This window comes from Gymnoscopelus braueri, assembly GCF_963280865.1.
Source record: "Gymnoscopelus braueri genome assembly, chromosome: 12".
In the NCBI taxonomy this organism is placed as follows: domain Eukaryota; kingdom Metazoa; phylum Chordata; class Actinopteri; order Myctophiformes; family Myctophidae; genus Gymnoscopelus; species Gymnoscopelus braueri.
The window spans coordinates 13,121,725-13,144,386 of NC_137614.1; the positions used below are offsets into that span (position 1 = coordinate 13,121,725).

Below are 22,662 nucleotides of genomic sequence, written 5' to 3' on the forward strand. Positions count from 1 at the left end.
CTCATCTTTAAAAAGACTACATTTGAACCGTCATCTAAAATGCTACCATCTAGGTCACAAAGTCTGTTGGGACATGCTAACATTTTAGAGAAAATTAGACCTTTGCTCCCACATAAGTCAAATGTGCAAGGAACGCAGTTTTTCCCCAAAACCATCAGTAAAACACTTGAATGTGCATATCTTACCCTCGACTCACAGCTACTAAACCCTTTGATCACACAATGCAAAATTTGTAATCCTGAAGAGCAGGCATTGGATTTCAGTAGTCAGTTTCATTACAGATAGCTTCCTAAAAATAAGATAAAACTATCCACATACTAAAGTGGACCCTGATATTTGAATAAAACCCCAAAACATTGTTTAAACCAAAAATCTTTTTAATTGAAAAAAATATTAACAAAAACAAATGGTTTCAAAGGTTAAAGAGAACACATTCAGACAGATTCACAAAACGTCCCAAAACAATAGAATGTCATCCAAATTGGTCTTGATATAGAGCTCCAGTCAATCACAGTTGCCTCTGGTTGAAAAGGACACTAACAGACATGGTGACACCCAAGGAATTCCTTCCTTGTACTCCAGCTGTGGTCACTTCAACCTGATCAGAAGTCCAGGCCTTGTTGCGGTGTTGCAGTCAACAGCCATGGATAGTCGGGCCTTGTTGCGGTTCACACAGCCATGCTGGAGCAGGGGACAGTTTACTTAGACCTCTGCCTCATCTTTCGCCTTTTGCGCTTCAGCCTGCAATACAAGTAGACAAAGACACCACAGATAAGAGAAATGATTCGAAAATATAGCAGTGCCCAATCCTTGTGAAATACATTAACAATGGCGACTGAATCTCTTACCTGCGCATACGCTTCTTCCTCCACTAGAAAAAAAACAAGCAAGAGTCGCATTATAAAACAGTCTCATTACACCAGAAAAACGAACGCAAGAATACACTTTTAAAGATAGTAATGCATATTACAATTGCATGTGCATTGAGACCCTCATTTTTGTTTTAGGTTAACACGTTTTGCTGCTGGCTAGCCAGCTAGCATGCCTAACATGCTAGTTAACTAGCTAGAATTTCTAACATGCGATTTACTATATCATACAGACAAAAAAAACACACCTTGGCTCTCATCTCGACAAGGGAAGTCTAAAAGGAGGAAAAGAAATGTGACGGGGGAGTTAGATGGCAATTAGAAACACGTTGATTTATTTGGATTCAAACAACTCCACACAGACACAATTTGGTTGACGTACCGTGAAAGCAAAGTCTCCAGGATTAACGTCAAACACAAGCGACGTGCTTTTTATAGGCACAGGCAGTCCTACGTCATCTTTACGCGCCGGCGGAAGCACGCACTACGCAGCACGTTTTTATTTATTTTTAACTCCCCCTACATTACCACTGCCAGAGCCAGTATTAATTACATTATATCAGTAATTAATACACATATCTACTTTATTTTATTACATTGTATACAATGACATACAATTCAAGTAAAAAGACGGATTAATGTCTATTAAAATATACATTTATACATTTACATTTTATAGCAATTAGGTTTACTATCCTTCAGTGAGGTAAACATCTGATAAAAAACAATTGTTCTCAGTTTCCCTTTATTAAGCATTTTCTAGATATTATAAACACATTGACTATGTTATCGTAGTGACATTTTTACAGTAAAATAAATGTGCTTGTACCACATCAAGTTTAAAGGTGGGGCAAGTGATTTTCTTTGGTTAAGTGTCAAATAGCTCTTCACTCTTGCTTTTAGCAGATTTTTTGGTTGATTTTTTAAATCTCTGTGTTGTTGTACATGTCCTCACTGTATTGCCTGATTCACTGCCCTTTGCTATTATTTTAATGTGTTTTATGCTTCTGCTTTTAAATTATTTGTAACTGTAATTGTATTCTTGCTCTGTAAAGCACTTTGAGCTGCATGCCATGTCATGAAAGGAGCTATACAAATAAAGTTTATTATTATTATTATTAGTAGAGCTATTATAGTCAGTAGTCTGATAGTACTCATTACTATAGTGTTTGTTCAGTAACAGGAGTCTCCATGTCTCTTTATCTTTATTAAACAGAAAATGCATTTTCAGGTCAGCATACCAATTTTATCCAATCAGGATAGACTAGAGAACTCAGTCAGGATACAGATTAAACAAGTGAAATTGGAAATGATGACGAACTGGAACACTATAAAAATGAAGCTGATAAATGGGTACTCTCCCCTGATTGGCTGAAATGTTGTCACCTACCTGCAAATGTATTTTCTGTTTATTAAAGAGCAGGAGAGACAATGAATGATCTATCAATGATTACAGAATCCGAATATAGTGCTTTAACCTTTTAATGTGTTCACTATCGTTTCCAATATCTCTACTATAGTCGTTTCTTGCCGTTAAATTTTAGTACCATCAATCTACTGGATTTCTCTAATCATCAATGTGAATACTAAGTTACACAAGTCTATCCACAAGTTTCCTAGGGCATTACTTCCTGTCGATTTGATCCCTGATACCTGGTCAAATCGACAGGAAGTGATGCCCATAACGCCCTAGGAAACTTGTGGATAAGCTGTGCATATTGTGCAGAACACCTGATGCACATATCTGTACCCGATAGTGATAATTACATAAAGTGGTTCCCCAACCATTCATTTTAAATCATCCAATGACCTTTGAGCTTTATACAAGACTGTCTGTGTCCCAAACTACACAAGGTGGCTCTCTCAAATGTATCAGTGATTTAAGCTACTTTGTTTCTAAAACATATACATTTTTCAAAATCATACAAAATTGCTCATGAATATCAAGTTGGTGAAACAAAATCTACAAAGGAAAGAAAAACACAATTGATGTCAGGTGGCTTTTTAATGTTTCCAAAAATAGTCTCTGAAACTGGGATTAGTTTTACAAAAGCATCCATATTTTATGGAACTATGGAATTCTTATGTAAACACAGACTGTGAAACTCCTTGACAACAGTAAGTTGTGGCACCAGAAGACCGAATGAAAGCCCAAACGCTTATTATGTCAACCACAACTTTAAGAGAAATAAGTACATTTGGAGTTGTCCAAGTTCTCAACTAGTAGAATCAGACTTCAAAATTTACCCTATAAGCTGTTAGTTGAGGAACCTAAAGGCCTACACGTATACAAACTGTACTATATTGACAAAAGCAAGAGCAGTGTCATGAATACGTATTAACTGTGCTTGATCTCAGCAGTCAAGGTGACTCATGTTTTCATGCTTTTACCGGTTATGAATGTCATAGGACTTCAGGGTTCAAATTAGGTGTTAAAGAATTCTATCACCCCCCAACAGGTAAACATTCATTTAAAAAAGGCATGGCTTCAGGTTCACAACCTCAGACAGGTTATCTTTATGCCACACAATTACATTGGCACAACGTTGTGCAGTCACACGCCAGTCCATGGTGCTGTCAAATTTCATTCGATATGATGACTTTCATTACAGTTGGGGGGCAGGGGGCTTAAAGTTGGACAATAAAGTCTTCAATTGAGACAACTGAGAAAATGCCCTTGCACTCAATATCCTCTCTTGGAGGGGAATCGTGCTTATTATTCTGTGTGGAGACCTGTCTCAAGGACAGTAAGATTTAAAAGGGACATGGGGGGGGAGGGCGTGTGACAGTTAGAAATTTGGAGCAGCAACATCCCAGTCTGACATCAGTTAGATTTGGAGGTATTCACAACGGCTAAGCCCGCAAGCGCCTCGACAGCTGGGATGGAAAAGATTCTTGACGTCTGTTCTTTGGGTCGTCGTCAGATGTCTGTCAGTATTTCTTGGAGACAAAAAAAGCTGAGACGAAGATCTATTCTGCAGCTTCGGTCTCTTCCATTGGCTGGCCTGTTGCGCTCTCAACGGTCTTTGAGGCCTTTGACAAGGACAAAGTGGAAATTAAGGGTTAGACTACAAGGAAATTAGATTACAAGGAAATTAGCTTCCATATATATATCATATGCCAACATTAGATTATCCAGCATCTTACCTTCTTTTTCTTTTTCTTCTGGGTCTTGCGGCTGGCTGAGCTTTGAAGCAAAGCCTATAAAAAAGGATAACATGGACATTCATCAGCTCTAAAGAGTACAACACACAAACCAACGATTAGCCACTTAAACCCTTTATACTTAGTCAACCTGACCCGAGTTGGCTTACTTGGTCCACTCTTTTTTCCCCTATACACCAAACCTCTTCACCGAAAATAGACAATCTACAAGCTCACAACACATCGCAACGTGCTGAGCTTGCAGATCTGCTATTTTTGGCGAGTGTGGCCTCAAGACTAGGGCTGCTAGGGTTGAAGTGGTTAATAAAGTCATAATGCATTTGAAAATGTCAACTCAGCGAGTAGCATGCCACAGTTGTCTCATTAGGCTCATCCCACTCTCCAGGGCAAAGGGACTAGTTGCCAATCTAGGAGAGGCATTTTACCTTGAGTTCTGCGTCCTCTACTTCAAGCTCGGTCTTGTAGAGATCTGGATCAAACAGGCTGTTTGTGATTCGCAGCGGTCCATTCGCCATGAGCAGCACGGTGAACTTGAACTGGGCTACAAACTCACCTAGATTAAAATGGGAATGAAGAACCATCAGCCACACAAAATGTAAAAACACTTTAAGGACTTTAAATTTCTTGTTCCCTGATGTCAAGGGGCTCAAAATCAATAGATTAGGATAATATTACACAGCTATCAAAGCGCGATATGAAAGTCATGGTTAAACTGTGATGGAATTGAAGTTATATCACACATTCAAGACTCATTTTACACTCCCCTGGTTCTCTCCATACCACAATAATGTAGAAATGGATATCAACAGTGTCAAAAATCTTACATGCAATTACTTTCCATGGCATATAAAGAGGTCACATGGAAAAACTCCAGCAGAAGGAGAAATACATTAGGTTCCTCTGTAAGTCAAGACATGCACACAGCAATTCAATAGTTTTCTAATGAATTCAAACATATTCATGGTCTTCATTTTTCTTAGGCTTCAGCCTACACATTTTAAGGCAATGCATTTTTTTGTTTTCTTTTCAAACATTTAAGTAATATCTATATATGAATTTCAATGCAAAAATCTAAAAACAATCTGTTATCATTCTGCACAATAACCGGAATAAAACTAATATCTCAAGTTCAAGATTTTTGGGGAGCATAATATATGCCACTCACCCTCTTTCTCATGCAGCACATTGAAGGGCTGCAACAGTTCATGCTTGGCACACTCCACCACACCCAGTCTTGCCTTGCCCTCGTCCTGAAATGCTCTGAGGAGAGGAGACAAAGGAGACATGAGCCGTAAATCTACAAGACAGTTTTTAAAAGATAATGAAAAAAAAAAAAAAAAGTAGACCAAGGACAAGCCACAGATGTGACTATATCTATGAAAGAAAAAAGGCCTAGATAAAACTTGTGACCTAATTTCCAATTCAAATCGCCAAATTGTTGATTCATATTTGGTGTATCATAAGCGGGATTACTGATCAAAACAGACCCTTATAATAAGAGGGCCGTTGATGATCCAAACACACAGAGGTGGTGGAATTAAACAATACAACCTACTGTTAAGTGCACACCTAACTTCAATACTTACATATTAAGCCTTTAATACATACAGAATATATTTCAATTTGTACATTTTGTATTGCTATAAGGCATTATCTTTTTCTCTTTTACTCCTTATTGCTGGAATGGATTACATTTCCTTCATGGATTGTGCCTTCAGTATACATATCATATCAGCTCATAAAAGTGTGATCTTGTACTCAATAGTAGGTAGAAATAACAGATCTATTGATAAGTCAGGGCCCTCTGCATTGTCTGCAAGTTGCTACCTAAGAGTGAAGGGCATGGCATCGAATCGTTTCTCCACATCACTGAAGAACATCCGAGACGTCTTCATCTTCAGTCCGTACACTTTGTTGGGGTCTCGCTTATAAATGGTGGTCCTCTGTCCTCCATCCTTTGCCTGAAGGGTAGAGCACAACACATTGTAAAACCGCTACATAGGAACGGGAGCTGTGAGACTCATGAAATCAAAACGAATGACCTCTTACCTTTCCCTCTCCGGTGCTGATCAGCACATCCACTGCATACACTTCATGCACCTCAAACTCAGCTTTCTCATGGTCCTTTCTGAGGAAAACCAATGGACAAGACAATCACTGGTAAACATAATGTAAAACTGGGTAGGTCATACCTGTTACCTATCCACCTTATGGCACATAAGGCCTTCACTGAGTGCATCCACTTTCCAGTGTCAGCTGCTGTAGTCCTCACTTCAGACCATGATTTCCATCCCACTTCCTGTTCATTCTTTCTCAACTGTATATCTACAGGCAGTGGTGTGTTCCAGGTTTTTTCGGAGGGCCTATGATAATCATTCCCTGCGCATGGTCTTGGTTATGCTCGCGCATGGTCAATGGATGAAAGGGTTAGTAGAGGGCTACACTTTTTTTTCAAATAAATCTGCACGTCATACTACGTATAGAGTGTAACACGGTAGAACACACCACTGCCTACAGTTAGCCTTTGGTCTCCCTTTTCTACTTTTTCCTTCTGTTGCCAAAGTCATTGCTACTGTATGTTGCAGTTGTCGTTTTGGTCCTGCCATAGTATGTGTCCAATCATCTTCCATCTATGCAAGATCACTTCCTCACTGCTTCATCTCAGCTCTGTCTAGCAGCTCTTCAGTACTGACATAGACTGGGATCAATACCATTTTTGGGTTTCTGATCCGGTCCGGAAGTAACTTTATGTAATCAGGCGGCAGGAACGATCTGAACCTCCGGAGCCGTGCACCTCCAAAATGATTCCAAAATGGTCGTTTAGTTTGGTATAATAATCATTTGGCATGTCAATCATTTATATAACTCGTAGCGCGACTAGCAAGACTAAAATAATTGATTCGCATTATGTGGGGAACAAAAACAATGCGACTCCAACCGGAACACGATTGTTTTTTTCCTTTTTTTGAAACTGGATCACACGGCTAAGTTTTAGAATGAATACCAGGCTTTCCTCTGCGGTGGAAAGCCTGGTGACACGAGGTTAGTACTGACATGATCTTGCCAATGTATATGGAGTAGGTCATACTGAAAACTAACTGATTGAACTCACCTCTGCTGGTCCGTGGGGTTTTGAATGATGGTCTTCTCCCCATCAATAACATGTTGTTTCAACTGATGTGACAGCATGCCTGCATATATTAAAAAATATATGCTGATTTTTTAGCAAATGGATTGAATATATTGGATAGATATACAGTGGAAAGCACTAGCACATGCAGAGTATACTGATGTTCAGGAAATGTGATCTGAAAACACTCACCCTCAATGGGGGAACACTTGAATGACTTGGCAATCTTGTTCCAGGCTTCTGTCACCTGTGAGTTCTGAGGGATAGACATGAAGGTTGGTGTTAAGGTTATGGCTCCGTAACGGCTCGTTTTCAAACCATCTTCTACCTTATCATTCTGTTTTCCATCATCATGATTTTTGGTTCTTTTTGCTTTCCTTCAGTAAAAAAAAAGCATAAACCAATTTCTTTAAACCACTGATGGCAATGCTTCTTTTTTAAATTATTGAGTGTACTTGTTCTTACACTATGTAAATAATACTGAAGAAAAAAAACCTTTGTTTGTATATAAATAAAATACTTCCAATGGAATAAAATGAGACCCAGAACAGACTTTAGTAAGACACAGCAGGAGCGCTACAGGTGTCCCTCAAATCACTGGTTCTCATGAAAGGGACTACTATTCAAAGAGAGATGAATTGCTGTCCGTATTGTTCGATTTCTGAGGTTTTCCGGATGCGTTAAAAACTGATTTATCTTTTTGTTTTTCCATCGGATCAGGCTTTCATGCCTTTCAGGCTGAGACTTATTTATAATTGTATTTAGTTGATAATTTTTTATATTTATACATCTGGCATTGTGGTTGAGCATCTCCCTCCTATCTCCCTTTTATAACATGAAGGCAAACTTGAACTCAAACATTCTGGATGGAAGAGCTGCACTAACCTGGTTTCCAGGCTTGACAAGACGCAGAGCAGCTTCAGCACAGAGGTGGGCGGCCACGAGAACATCAGCCTTCTTACCGGTCAGTGGGGCATCCTGGAGGGACATTGGAGGACAAATCACACATAGTTAGGAACTTATGAGAAGCATCGTCGTGAAATATACCACAACTAGTAGATGTCGCCACAATCTGCTGTAATCATGTAAATGACATGCGCAGCCCATGACTGCTGTGTGTGAATGTTATCAATGGGTGCCGCAGCCCAGGTGAAAGTTGTCTAACGGTGATGGTGGTATACCTTGGTCACTCCAACAACAAAGCTGTGAGCCACGTTTGAGATGAAGCCATCGACATGCACACCCAGATCACTGCACACGGAGAGAACAGGCAAAACATGAGGCAAAAAAAAAAAAAAAGAGTACACATTACAAAGAAGTCTGTTCATACCCGCATGACACAGTGCATACTTCATCAAATGCAGAAGAGGGGCAAATAAACGTATGTTTTTGGTGTCTTACATTTTTACTACGTCCCCATCCTTTAGTACAACATCAGGGTCACTCCTCAGAGGAGAGTAGTGGCATACAGTGTTGTTAACGGACACGCTGGTGGGGAAGGCAATACCTGAGAAGAACAGATGAGATAAGGCCATTAGCCACTTAAACCCCAGCATCCGTAATGTGGGGAAAGCTTTTGCAGAAAGCAGATTTGACAAGCTCACAGCGCGAGCTTGTCAATCAGCTGTTTTGTGCGAAAGCTTTCCCCACAGTAACAGAAAATCAAAAATACACTAGCATAGAGCCCTGAGGGACTCCGGTCAACCATAAGGGGTTTTAGTGGTTAAATATAAAACATAAGCAGTTACACCCACCCACTGCAATTATTGCATACTATATCCTGTCGACCATTTAATACCCCATACAAAACATGCCATAAACAAAGCATTACCTTTCTTCATTTCCTTCTCCTTCCTGAAGATCTTCCCGGTCTCTTGCATGATGAAGGCATCTCCCTTTTCACACAGGCTGAGCACTGAGATGCCTGTTGTTGCCGTCTCCACCACAAGCTTCAGGGCCTCTGGGGGACAAGAGAGTAAGACGGCCAACAAGCCATTGGGTGATTCATTCAAAGGCTGTCACACAATGAAAGGTGACAGGTGCTACTCCGCCACCAATGGCTGCCTAATAACTCAGCCTCAAGTCACACAATTCACGAACTGCTCTTAGTCACTGCTAAGTGATAGCTAACACATTGACCTATAATGTGACACAGCCCTGTTTAAACACAACTCCAGCTTGTATTATACTTAGCGCATTTTCCTAAGCTGTTTTTATTGTATTTTGACACTCGCTTTGGCAATGTCAACGCATGTTCTCTCATGCCAACAAAGCTCATATGAATTGACCTGTAGATTTCTACGTGCGTTCTGCCTTTGACTAAACGGAACATAACGTGAACAACACTGGTTGTGGACACGCTCAAAGTTCCAACTAGGCAGCTGACAGCTGTGTAGCTTCAATCGACGTCACGCAGCAGCGTTAATATCGTCCATGAAACAGCCAACAAACTGCTTACAAACGAGCCTAAGCTGGTGGTGGGTGAAGCCTGGGGACAGAACAGATGACATAAGCTAACGCGCTGCCTACGTACGTTGCACGCTAGCATCATGCTGCTAGCAGTGAACTAGCTCTATAGCTTAACTAGCCAGCCATTGTTGCGTTAGCCATCAGGCTAATGCTAGCCAAGGCTATACGATACCTTGATGCTATAGGCAGTGAGAGAATGCGATAAAGCTAAGCCCCCACAACAAGGCTAATATGTCAACTGGACGCGATGTTTGTTAATTTTCCTCATGAACTGGATCTCGGGGACAATCTGTCCCCGTTTCTCAACTCTTTTAATTTGACACCCAGGCTCGGCGTCGTAGCGCTCCATCCTAGCAGCTAACGCTGCCTGCGGCACATGGCAGCACATACGAGGAGCAGACATTGTGCTAGCGAGGCGGATCGTGATACTTCTGGGAACTATAGGAGCCAACGTCTGAGAATGCAATAAAAAACCCAGTTTTTTTTACTTACGGTTGGCGATCTCAGCCCCCATCTTGAACTTGGTGACCACGAGGTCATCGGCGATGGTCTGGTCATTGGAGTCATCATCTCCAGACATGTTTGCTGAGTGTGTTTTAGTTGATCGCACACAAAGTAACTTTTTTTTTCACTCTCCTCCTGTCCTGTCTATATGATCTCTCTCTCTCTCTCCCGGCGGCGGGTGTGTGCCACTGAAATGTTAACCACGCTCGAACGACGTGTGTTTTCTCCTCCTCCTCCCTCCTCGGGTCCGACTACACACACTCCGTTACGCGCGCCCGCGAGCGGTGTTGCCAGGTTTTGGGACAGGGATAAGCAACCAGGTCTATTAAAGCAAGCCCAAAAGAAGCGACTAACACTTAACTTGAGCACTTTAAGCTATGTCGGCTCTTTGAAAATAGCCACGCTACAAGCTCACAACGTGTCGCGATGTGAGCTTGTAGATCTTGCTATTTAAAAAAAATCTTGGGGAAAAAATGTAATTTTTTAATATTTTTGAAACATTTTAATATTTTTGAAACATTTTAATAACACAAATCTGAGGCTTTAGAAACAAGCCCCCCAAAAAATGCAACCTGCAACTTCCATCCAATATTTACAAGCAACTTTACATAGAAACAAGTCAAAAGTCGCTTATAATAAGCGGACATGGCAACACTGTCCACCAGCAGCCGCCCACGAGCACGAGACTCCTCCCACCCCGTCCGACTACGTCCAATCCACGCCGAGCGTGAAATTAGCGCGCGCGAGAGCGTCACACAGACCTTCTTCTTCTCCACTCACATCATCGTCATCATCGGATACAGGATAGGTGGGCAGTCTGGGCACTAGGGACATCTGGGAACCTCGATGTAAAATTGGCTATTTTGTCCAAAATGTAAAAAATATATATTTGAAAAATATGTCAAGTATACATGATGTGAACATGCACGGTACACAATCAGACTTAATCTTAATTTATTAAGTTTATGCCCCAAAATGACTGGATATACAGGTTTTGTAGCAATTGTAGAAATATTAGACCTTAATTGTCAAATGTTTAAGCATGTTCTAATCATGTATACTTTACTTTAAAACATTTTCCAAATATTTTATTTTTAACATTTTGGGGAAAATAGACAATTTAACTCAGAGGTGCCCACCTATCCTGTTACCTCATCATCACATGCCTTCTTCTCTATGCTCTGCTGTGACTCCTCTTCTTAAAACCATCACACCATCTCTCACACACACACACACACACACACACACACACACACACACACACACACACACACACACACACACACACACACACACACACACACACACACACACACACACACACACACACACACACACACACACACAACTTACAAATGTGTATCGTATTGTTTTATTGTATAATTCACATTGTAATAAAAATACAAAAAAGATTGATCTACTGTACTTGTATAAAACAATATGGATATTTCATAGTATTACCACGTATTACACAATGTGGTTTAAGGTAGGCACTAGGCAGTGTAATGCTTAAGGTAAACATGAGCTGAAAGGAATGGAGCCTTTTCGCAGCAGACATTTTAATGGGTAAACACAGCTGAAGGTAATTCGTTGTCAGCATGGACAGCTCTTGTACAGTTAACGTCATGCTGTCACACAGAAACAACTAACTGAAACACCCACAATTAATGTAAATGGCTGCTGGGAAAAGGGTCCTTGGCTCATTAGACACCACGTCCAACTGCAAACAGAATAACAATAACTCTGATGTGCCATGCAGTCTGTATTGGACAAGAAGAGTACAAATGATTTTGGTCTTGTGTTAGTACTTACAATTAAATCAATTTCACGACACCTTTATTACATATAACATTATACCCACCAATACACTGAGGTTTGTAACTGTCTTGATTTAAAATGTAAAGCTTCCTTGAGGGCTGTACCTTTTCCGCAATAAAGTTCAGAAAACAGCAATGGCAAACGTAGCAGAAAACTGGAATAGCTGATAAAGCTAGATAGGGTTTTATGTCCCAGTCCACATTATTAGGTGCGCACAGCATCTGGTTTAAGGAACAGTCTGCTGTTCCAATAGTCTGGGTTGTCAAATGATGTGTTGCTGCTCGGCTCTCCTACGCCCGCACACGCCTTGATGTATCCCCCAACACCTCTGCACCTGCTGCTGCCCACATCGTCAACAACGGCCCTCCCCCTCACCGGGAGGTTCTGGTACTCTGCCTTCTCCCACCCACGGGACACGCCACGAATGTTGGCCATCTCCTCGTACTCTCCCAGCTGGCCCGCCACAGCTGTGGGCACATCTGTCCTGAGCACAGCGGAGATACTCAAGCTCCCATTCGGTCTCGGTTGTTTATCTATGTATTTGCACTCCCCTTCGTTAGCCTCCTCATCTCTCTCCTCCTCCCTCTCCTCTGCTTCAACTTGCTCCGTTTTCCCCTTGACTGGGAGGTTCTGGTACTCTGCCTCCTCTGACTCATGGGACGGCCCTCCAACGCTGGCCATCTCCTCATATTCTTCCACTTGGCCCGCCCCGGCTGTGAGCACATCTGTCCTGAGCACAGCGATGCTGCTCAGGCTCTCTTTTGGTCTAGGCTGTTTATTTGTGTGGTTGCACTCCCCTTCAACCTCAACTTCCTGCTCCTCCCCACTCCTTTTCCGCTCTGTTTTCACCCCCTCCACTGATTGGTTATCTTTGGTACTTTCAGTCTCCTCTGTTTCTGCCGTTTTCTGTACAGAGGTTTGACTCTCTCGTCTCTCCCATACTGGCCTCTCCCTGTCCCCGGAGGTTTGACTCTCTCGTCTCTCCCATACGGGCCTCTCTATATCCCCAGAATGGGAGCTCTGGAGGTTCATGTATTCCTGTTCCCCAGTCCCCAGGTCAGCCTCCCCATGGGCAGCGATGGCCTCAGGGTGCTCAATGAGCTGGTGATCCTCTGTGGAGGCCATTGGCTCCACCACAGCTCCATCGCAATGGTCATTCTGCGTTTCCCTATGCACGGTTTCTTCTTCCACTAATGGCGATGTAGGAGTTACAGGGGAAGGTGCTTGGAAAGTGGGAGAGGGCAGTGGTGAGGTTTTCCTCCATAACACACCTGTGGGAGCAACGGACCGCACAGAGATGCCTCTGGGTGAGAGAGGAGGAGGAGGCGGACCAGGCTGTTTGATCATGAGTTCATACTCCTGGTCAGGGTTAGAGGCTATTGCCACGTTAGCCAGCTTATTCCTGGAAGATGACGGTTTCCTTCCACTGGGATGAGTAGTTCTAGAGACTGATTGAGTCATGTCTGTGAAAAGAAATGACAAAGGAAGTCACGATTTAAAGCATGCGCTGTTTATGACACTGCTCAGAAATGTGCCCAAAACTCTCAATCTGCAACACAACAACCGTGATGTGATGATATCTGAGAAATTTTGCACGCTGTTATCCAACACCCAATTTTCATTCATGTCTGGTAGTTACCTCTCTGCGGGGTGCCAGCTAAGCCAGGAAGAACATATCCATCGCCGTCCTCTTCCTCCTCCAGCTTTGTCTTCTGAGTAGATGACTCTGAGGCTGTAGAACGTTTCCTGTGCATGTTGCTGGGCGTACGGGAACTGCCGCGCTCCGTGGCACGCTTGGCCCTGCGAAGGCTGCCCGGTAGTGAAACAGCCTCAGGAAGCTCTACCTCCCGGCCACTCCTCCTGATGCCCTCGGACCACTCAGACATTGTCCGCGCCGAGCTCCGACGAGCCCTCTGAGACCACAGCTAAAAAGGGAAAACCACCAACTTAGAGAAATGCAGCAGCCCAGAGACAATAATCCTATTATTTTTTCCTTTTAAAAAAAAGTATTTTTGGGGGGCTTTTATGTCTTTATTAATAGGATAGTAGTCTGACAGGAAATGGGGAGAGAGATGGGGAGTGACATGCAGCAAAAGCCTGGAGCCCTAGGTGCCTGGAACGCTACGCCAGCGGTCCAGGCATTATTCCAAAATGGGATCAATTGGACAGGGGTGTCACATTTTTATATATGTATCACTTCCTGCATGAACGATTTTTTGGCAGTGCTGAGTCATAATATTGATTGAGTAAAGTATGGTAATAATACTGATTAAATTTCTTCTGTTAACTGCACCCAGCCAGATATAGCTTCCTCCTTTGTCAACTGTGTGTGCGTGTGCGTGTGCGTGTGCGTGTGCGTGTGCGTGTGCGTGGCAAACCTGGCGGGCATTGTCCCCTGGGCTAGGTGTCATGGGCAGATACCCCACTTGTCCAGCCTGAGATGTGACACTCTATAATGATAACAGGGAAAGTAAAGAGAGAAAGAGATTATGCACTAGTTCCAAGTTCATTTTGCAGGGGTCTAAAAACGATAAGGCAGGAGTCAGTACCCTGTAAGAACTCATCCTCAGACGAGAAGATGGTGAGAGGTAGAGAGGAGATGTGGCCAAACCCTCCTCCAGTCCCTCCTCATCTGGGTCCTCCAGTTCTGCCTCCAGAAGGTCCAGTTCTGATTCTCTTTGGTGGGAGTCTTCTGAGGCTGCTTCCCCGCCAGCCAACTAAAGGACAGCATCAGGATTTAATACCTCAATGTCGACAATGTGTAGGGCCATGGACTCAAAGTTACATTGGCATTCCACAATCAGAATCTGAATTATTATTTGTTATTGCCAGGTATGTTTTGTACACATGAGGAATTTGTCTTGGTGAGGTTTGCAACGGTATAGGAACAATTCAATGATTTACAACAATTTACTCAAAATACATAGATAAGTAGAAATAGCTAACATATGATATGCAATAAATGTACACTAGAGACCGTAGAGGCTGGTATAGCAATGAATTACTAATAAATACGAATTACTGCACGTTGAAAGTGTAAACAGAGGGTAGTAAGAAAATGCATTATTGTGCGTACACTATACATGAACTGTCATACAGTATGTACAGTATGTTCAGACTGAATCTCTCACCTTGAGGACTTGGTATCTAGGGATTCTCTCACCTTGATGACTAGGTATCTAGGTGGGTCTCTTGCCATTCGTGTAAAGTCATTGGCCAGCTCCTTGAAGGTCGGGCGTATGCTTTCATCAATCATCCAGCCTGCAAATGGAAAACGAAACGAGAATCTAAAGGTCACCTTCCATGGATGTTACTGTATGTGTACATAATATACAATCCTTCTTTTGTATGCATTTGTGTGTAAGTTATGGCTGCAACTATCAATAATTATGGAGAAGCATGTTTTAAAAACAAATCTTTTATGTATACTGCATACCAACGAATCAATGCGAAAATGTTAAATTTTATAGATTAAAAAAAAAATCTAACTAAATCAAATAGTCTGATTAATCACTATTTTATTACAATTTTGTTATTTGTGAAAATAGCGATGCACTGTGAGCTTTAATTCTAGCTCTTTTTACTAATGTATTCAAACAATTAAAAAAACGATATATATAAAAATATATATATATATATCTTACATATAATTCTAGTAACCTCTGTCGGTCTGTCTTGGGGTCTTGGTGTCTTGGGAGATCAAACTGCGCATGCGTCGCATCTGCAGCCCCACAGCATTACAAATAATTCTAGTAACCTCTGTCGGTCTGTCTTGGGGTCTTGGTGTCTTGGGAGATCAAACTGCGCATGCGTCGCATCTGCAGCCCCACAGCATTACAATGTTGCACTCACAGAACGTGCTTCCCCAAAGTTACGTGTGTGTGTGTGTGTGTGTGTGTGTGTGTGTGTGTGCAAATTCCCCACACATTAACGTGTGGGGAAGGGGAGACCGTTTAGCGCCGTTTAGCGTTAGCCAAAAATGTCGAAGAGTACTTACACATTACGAGTACTTACACATTACGTCGTCGCAGTCACCGCGGCAAAGTCCGTATTCCCACCACACTCACGCTGATAAGTCCGTCATTTTCGTGCCAAACAAAACATTTTTACCCACACCAGCGTCTAAACAAAGCCTCTATAAGACAGACATTTTCCTCCGTTCCTGCTCGCTGAAAGTCGCTACAAGTCGCTTACAATAACAGGACATGGCAACACTGGCAGAGACACGGGAAGCGAAAGAGAAACAGAGAGAGAGAGAGACAGACAGACACAGATTTTGGCTCGCGTGCGGTGTGTGTCTGTGCGAAAGAGAAACAGAGAGAGAGAGACAGACAGACACAGATTTTGGCTCGCGTGCGGTGTGTGTGTGTGTGTGTGTGTGTGTGTGTGTGCGCGTGGGGGGGGGGTTCGCGACGCGACCGACTGCTTTGTGTTGCCAGATTGTGCGCGCGAAACAAGCAACCAGGTTTATGAAAAAACGACAGGGAGAGAGACGGTGGATCTACATAAATAATATACATATGAATATGGCTATTATAGGCTATGGCTATTTATATATATATTCCATATATGTTATTATATATAAATAAATTACATATTACAATTATTATTTCAATAAACTGTTAGATATCATAATATTAGACATTACAATAATATGTATTATTATGTATATTATATCTTATACTATGATAAATATTGTATTAATGATGTTATATATTATATTATTATATATTATTACATATAATAATACATTATTATATCATAATATTATATGCTGTATTACAGTACATAACACATATTTAACATATATGGCACATTGTGTGCTTGACTCCTGCCTTCTCCTTTTCTCCCATTCCGCGGGCCCTGCCATGACAATCTGTGGACCTGACGATGTTGCCACTGTCTTTCACTATTTAATTCTTACCTTCCTTTTATACAAATAAACTGCTAACTTCATCTCCTGCGATTTGGTCTATCTTTTTACATTTTCATTCCATTACAGAGTGTACACCAGTACACCCTGCTCACGGGTCTGCCATGCCGGGTGTGAGTAATCCCGAAGTGGAGTTTTGGTCATTGGAACGGTGATGCACGTCACCTGTTTGTGGAGCCCAAACCTGTGAGCCCAAACCTCTGAGCCCAAAAATGTTTCTGCCCGGTTCTCCTCAGTGCCTGGAGCTATTGATCTCAAATCACAGCCATTGACCATTACCATGTGCATGTGACTGCGAAGCCTGTTTTTCAATATCACTAAATCTCTGCTGTTTATTCGCATTTTTATGTCAAAGAATGTCGCCATGCTTACGCTGGCCAATCAAACTGCGCATGCGTCGCATCTACAGCCCCACAGCGTTACACTGTTGCACACACAGAACACTCGCCTCCGCGGCCGTGTATGCACGGACACACACGTGCGCATGCACGTTGGGGAGGCACGTGTCAAAATGTACATTATTTGTGTTCGTGCGACGGCCGTGTATGTGTGTTCGCGACGGGGGACAGCTCTGGCCGCATGAGGTGTGTGTGTGTGTGTGTGTGTGTGTGTGTGTGTGTGTGTGTGTGTGTGTGTGTGTGTGTTGGCGACGGGGGACGGCTCCGGTGGGGGGGCCGCAACGGGACACACGAGAGGAGGGGGGGGGGGGCTACGGGACGGGACGCGAAACAGGACGTGCAATAACCCCACGTTTGCAACTACTTTTGCCTGCGCACCTCACCGGGTATGGTCTAGTAATATATAAATCAGTGATTATTTATAAATCCACACAATGTAAAATGTATGTTACTCACACTTGACCATAACCATGTAGACATCTATGGTACAGATGTGAGGCTGAGAGAGACGTTCGCCCTTTTCCAGAAGACTGGGCACATCCTGAGGCTGTACAGATGCATAAGGCTGTACTCCGAAAGACATCATCTCCCAGATTGTGACTCCTGTGTGAGTCACAAGCACAATAACCATTATTAGACAGATGGAGGCCTTTTGAATTCTGTATTTTCCAATCAAACTGATACAAAGTTAAAAACATAAAAAAAACTAAACAAAAAACACCACGGTTATTACAAACAGACACACTCGTACTGTAATATCTCCTCACCATAACTCCAAACATCACTTTGATGAGTGTATCTTCGAAACAAGATACTCTCCAACGCCATCCATTTTATGGGACTCTGGTGGGAAAGACAAATCACAGAGCAGCCATATTAAAAGCTCTGATTCTATTACACAGTAAAATCCTCAGTGTTAATGTATCAGTAAAAAACAACCGAAGTGCATCTGGCTTTGTCGAGTGTGTATACGAACACAATTGGCCCGTGTTCAGAGTTAAATTACAGGAACACTGTGTACCAGAACAGGCGGGGAAGAACTCTTGCCTGTGAATTAGCCTGGCATGGCCAGGCTAATATCACTGCGTAGAAATTAGTCTGGAATCTCTGTGTGGAACCTGCATTTCCAAGGGCCGGATTTAAAAAAATGTGATAGATAGTGATAAACCCGCCCCATATTTGCATACTGGGCCCTGATTGGTGCCCCACAATGTCAGGGGCAGGGAAATCCAATTACAACCGAGTGGGGCCAGACTAATCTGCAGAGGGTAATTTTTTTCAGATTTGTCTGGTTTCCAGGCTAGATTTGAATGTTTCATAGTCACCTTGGTATCACTGTACACATATTTGTTGTCATCAGGGTAGAGGAGATCGGCCACACCATAGTCAGAGATTTGGACCTGGTAGTCGTTCTTCAGCAGAACGTTGCGGGCAGCCAAGTTCCTGTGGACCATGCAATGTTCCTCCAGGTAGTACATACCCTGAGACAAAAAGAGTTGACAATCAGTGAATCACTCATGCTACTGTATCTTATTCATAAATAGGGTCGGTTGTACAGTTTGAGTTCACAATGGCTTTCTGTCAGATTTCCAATGCTTTTTGAAAAAAATGCAGAGGCTGTTATGTGCCTTTCTATACTTAAATTATTTGCCTGTGTGGCTCAAAGTTTGTTTATTTGTGAATATTATTTTATTGAAAAAAAACAACCATGCAAACATCATGAGTGTGTGTGTGTGTGTGTGTGTGTGTGTGTGTGTGTGTGTGTGTGTGTGTGTGTGTGTGTGTGTGTGTGTGTGTGTGTGTGTGTGTGTGTGTGTGTCTCGATATGCTCAAGGAGTGACTGACGTAATAATACTGACGTATTAGATCGCTGATGTAATTTTTTTTAAATTCAAATGAGCTTTATTGGCATGAGCAGGTGTGGCATTGCCAAAGCAGGTATCAAAATATAATAAAAACAGTTGAAAATGGGGAAAGTATACAGTTGGATGGGGTACCGCATTATAGCAGCATTTCAAAACGATTTAAATAGTATACAAATAAAGCCTTAAAATGCGTTTAAAGGTAGCAGCTCTGTTTATATGTGCAGTAGGTCTTGAGGTCTACTCGGGACACTCAACTAGTCTTTAGGGTGGTTGAATTCCATTGGCTAACCTTCTTTTATTGCAACAGTTCACAAATCTTGCTGCTGTGTTCGCACATTGTTGTATTTCTCCCAGTAGGTATGGGAGTTTTTTGTAGTTGGTCATGTTTTCCAACTCACTTTGGGTGTATGTAATCTGTGGTGGGAAGTATGTGTCTCTGGTGTCTTAGTATAGGAAGCAGGTGGTTAGAAAGTGTAGCTCTGTTTCCACCACATTTTGTGTGCAGTGGGTGCACAGTCTGTCTTAAAGAAGAATAGAGTCTGCACACTGGTGAAGCTGAAAAAGCTTCGCTGTATTTCTATTGCGTTGTCAACGTTTCGGCCTATTCAGGCCTTCATCAGGACATATACCAACTATCAGGGTATACGTCCTGATGAAGGTCTGAATAGGCCAAACCGTTGACAATGCAATAAAAATACAGCGGAGCTTTTTCAGCATCACCAGTGTGCAGACTCTATTCTTTTTTATGATACTTTTGCTTGTCTTGCACCTGGGCCACGGATATGCATGCACTACCTTTTTCATGCATACTCTGTCTTCCCTTGGGAGCGGGGTCTGTCTGTGGCGACCTTTCTCTATTGCAAGAGAACCAGGCTTGCTTTCTTTTAGGTGGTTATAACATTTAAGTGCTCTCTTCTTTACTTTGATAATGAGTGGGTATCGTGCTAGTTCTGCCCTGCAAGCATTGTTTGTTGTTTCCGTTGGATGCGGAGGATGGATTTGCAGAGTTCTGCGTGCAGAGTCTCGGTTTGGTGTTTGTCCCATTTCTCAAGTTCTTGGTTGGCAAGGGGACCCCAGTCTCTCAACCATAGAGGGAGTTGGGTTCTATGACGCAGTCTAATATCTTTAACCAGATTTTTATTGGGATGTTTAGTTTAACGTTCCTTTTGATGGCATAGCAAGCCCTTCTGGCCTTTTCTCTCAGGTCATTCGCAGCTTTGTTGAAGTTTCCTGTGCTACTGATGTCATAGACTGGCCTCCAAGTACTAAGTTAACAACATTTATTTATCCAAAACCCACAGCAAAAATTTGACTAGAAGTCTGTGGTGGGAACTCATGATGGGCATAACTTCTGGGTTGGCCTACATTGTGGGCCAGCAATGTTGGGAATTCGCCAATCAGGATGGAATATAAAAAATCGGACGGAATCATCTTGATCACTTGACTATAGAGATAATCTGTACTGATTTGCATGATGTTTGGACAAAATTTGTAGGAGTAATATAAAAAAGAAACATCGACCTCATGGTGGCGCTATAATAGGGCAATGTTAAAAGGGTGGCGTTTGTTCTTCAACGTAGTGCGAATGTGCGTGCAAAGTTCCACCGCAATCGGACGCTGCGTTCATGATTTGCGGCATTTTGTTCAAAACGGGCCACTCCTGCAGACTTTAGATGTCAATGTTAGCCAGTCAGGATGGAATATGAAAAATCTAACAGATCCATCTTGATCACATGACTATACAGATCATGTGTACCGATTTGCGTTAATTTGGATAAAATGTGAAGGCTTAACTCAAAAAAATTGTTTTACACAAGTCGGCCTCCTGGTGGCGTTATAAAAGGCTAATGTGAAAAATGCAGGGCAGATGTTTTTCCTTGGCCTCTAGGGAGTATGCGTGCAAAGTTTCATGCAGATCGGTGCAGTTATAGTTAAAAACACAAATCGGCCTTTTATAGCGCCACCATGAGGCTGATTTGAAAATGTTCAAGTGGCATTTCTTCCTCGGCCTAGTGGGAATGTGCGTGTGAAATTTCACGGAAATCGCAAACTGCGTTCAAACTGCGATTTGAGGCATCTAGTTCAAAACGGACCAATCCTGCAAACTTTGGAAGCCAACCTTAGCCAATCAGGGTGGAATATGGAAAATCAAACAGATCCGTGTTGATTACATGACTATAGAGATACTGTGTACCGATTTGCGTGATGTTTGGATAAAATCTGTAGGAGTACTGTCAAAAAATATGTTTTGCACAAATCAGCCTCCTGGTGGCGCTATAACAGGCCCATGTAAAACATTTGGGGCAGAGGTTCTGAATTGGCATCCAGGGAGTGTGTGTGCACAGTTTCGCTGCAATCAAGCCAACGGTGCGGGAGATTAGCTGTTCACAGACGGACACACACACGGACGGACACACACACGGACAGACGGACGGACGGACGGACGGACGGAGGGTAATACATACTCTCTCGTCATGCCTTCGGCCTGGCGGAGACAACAATATTCAACACTATAGCTACGTACACATTCATATTCATTACCCTTGTAGATCTGCTTACCTTGGCAATTTGTACACACCAGTTGAGCAAGCGCTGGGGGTCTATGCGATGCTTGTGTCGCCTGATGTGCTCCAGTAAGGAACCATGGGAGCTGAGTCGTGTGACTAACTGCAGACTGGCCCCTGGGCAGATGCCCAGGAGCCTAATAATGTACGGGTGGTCCAGGCTGCCCATGGCCAACATGTGCTACACAACAAGCAAGAGGAAAACGTGTAAAGACAATTGACGAGGTACACAGTCAAATCCTCACATGACCCAAAAGGAGTACAGTAAGAGTGTTACACTCACATCAGTGATTTCAGTGAATGTCTGGCATCCTGAGCTGTCCTGTATTGTCTTAATGGCCACAGGGATCTTAACCGTCTCTCCCTCAGGAATCCAAAAGCCCTAAACAAAACAAAAACAAAAAAATGAATTGTAAGGTTTTCCATACAGTTTTCCATGATCCAAAATATATTCTCAGACCATATGGGTCTCTTGTAGAAAGAACACTAGATTAACTCAGGGCTGCCAACACTCCTGGATCCACGTCTCCTGACAATCTCCTCCTGGATTTCTCCTGGATTTGGTATCAAACTCCCAAAATTCACCAGAATACAGGAAATTACATCTGCTATGTAAAAAGGTTTCAGGGGGGGGGGGGGGGCAGACCCCCCGCTTGGGGGGTGTGGTCAGTGCATGCCATCATACAGAGATATTAACTTTTAAGTAATGAATGGATATTATTAAAGATGGGTCTTACATTGCATCAGTCATCAAAACAATTTCTGTAGGCCTACTTTTGCGTTTTAATGGATGAAATTTTACCCATCATTTTCCAATGCTAGTAAAGCAAGCCTGATAAAAGTATCAAAATTCACCAAAACACAGGATATTACATCTACTCTGTTAGGGGAGGACCCCCAGACCCCCCGCTTGCAGGGCCGTGGCTTGTGCCCCCCCAAATCTCCTG

General features: G+C 42.5%; 2 protein-coding genes and 1 long non-coding RNA gene across 3 annotated transcripts in view; all 3 read right to left on the bottom strand.

Moving 5' to 3' along the window:
* Window positions 1-356: 356 nt before the first annotated feature.
* On the bottom strand, window positions 357-1,294 carry LOC308096736. The gene is made up of 4 exons (XR_013934147.1): window positions 1,252-1,294; window positions 1,118-1,144; window positions 849-871; window positions 357-741 (listed from the first exon to the last, which is right to left on the bottom strand). It is a non-coding gene; the product is annotated as an uncharacterized lncRNA (long non-coding RNA).
* Window positions 1,295-2,855: 1,561 nt separating this feature from the next.
* On the bottom strand, window positions 2,856-10,402 carry pa2g4b (proliferation-associated 2G4, b). The gene is made up of 13 exons (XM_080444846.1): window positions 10,126-10,402; window positions 8,996-9,124; window positions 8,566-8,671; window positions 8,346-8,415; window positions 8,050-8,142; window positions 7,357-7,420; window positions 7,147-7,225; window positions 6,084-6,162; window positions 5,862-5,995; window positions 5,200-5,294; window positions 4,460-4,587; window positions 4,017-4,070; window positions 2,856-3,902 (listed from the first exon to the last, which is right to left on the bottom strand). The coding sequence occupies exons 1-13, from the start codon at window positions 10,211-10,213 to the stop codon at window positions 3,840-3,842; spliced, it is 1,182 nt and encodes a 393-aa protein (XP_080300972.1). The 5' UTR covers window positions 10,214-10,402; the 3' UTR covers window positions 2,856-3,839.
* A 1,107-nt stretch (window positions 10,403-11,509) lies between these two features.
* The window catches only part of erbb3b (erb-b2 receptor tyrosine kinase 3b), a 30,677-nt gene continuing 19,524 nt past the window's right edge, over window positions 11,510-22,662 (bottom strand). Inside the window, exons 19-28 of the mRNA XM_080443644.1 lie at window positions 21,999-22,097; window positions 21,711-21,896; window positions 18,612-18,767; window positions 18,054-18,129; window positions 17,743-17,889; window positions 15,119-15,216; window positions 14,505-14,672; window positions 14,334-14,405; window positions 13,595-13,880; window positions 11,510-13,418 (exon numbers count right to left, since the gene is read on the bottom strand). Of these exons, the coding sequence (XP_080299770.1) occupies window positions 12,160-13,418; window positions 13,595-13,880; window positions 14,334-14,405; window positions 14,505-14,672; window positions 15,119-15,216; window positions 17,743-17,889; window positions 18,054-18,129; window positions 18,612-18,767; window positions 21,711-21,896; window positions 21,999-22,097 (2,547 nt within the window). The 3' untranslated portion in view covers window positions 11,510-12,159. The remainder of the gene's footprint in view (window positions 13,419-13,594; window positions 13,881-14,333; window positions 14,406-14,504; window positions 14,673-15,118; window positions 15,217-17,742; window positions 17,890-18,053; window positions 18,130-18,611; window positions 18,768-21,710; window positions 21,897-21,998; window positions 22,098-22,662) is intronic.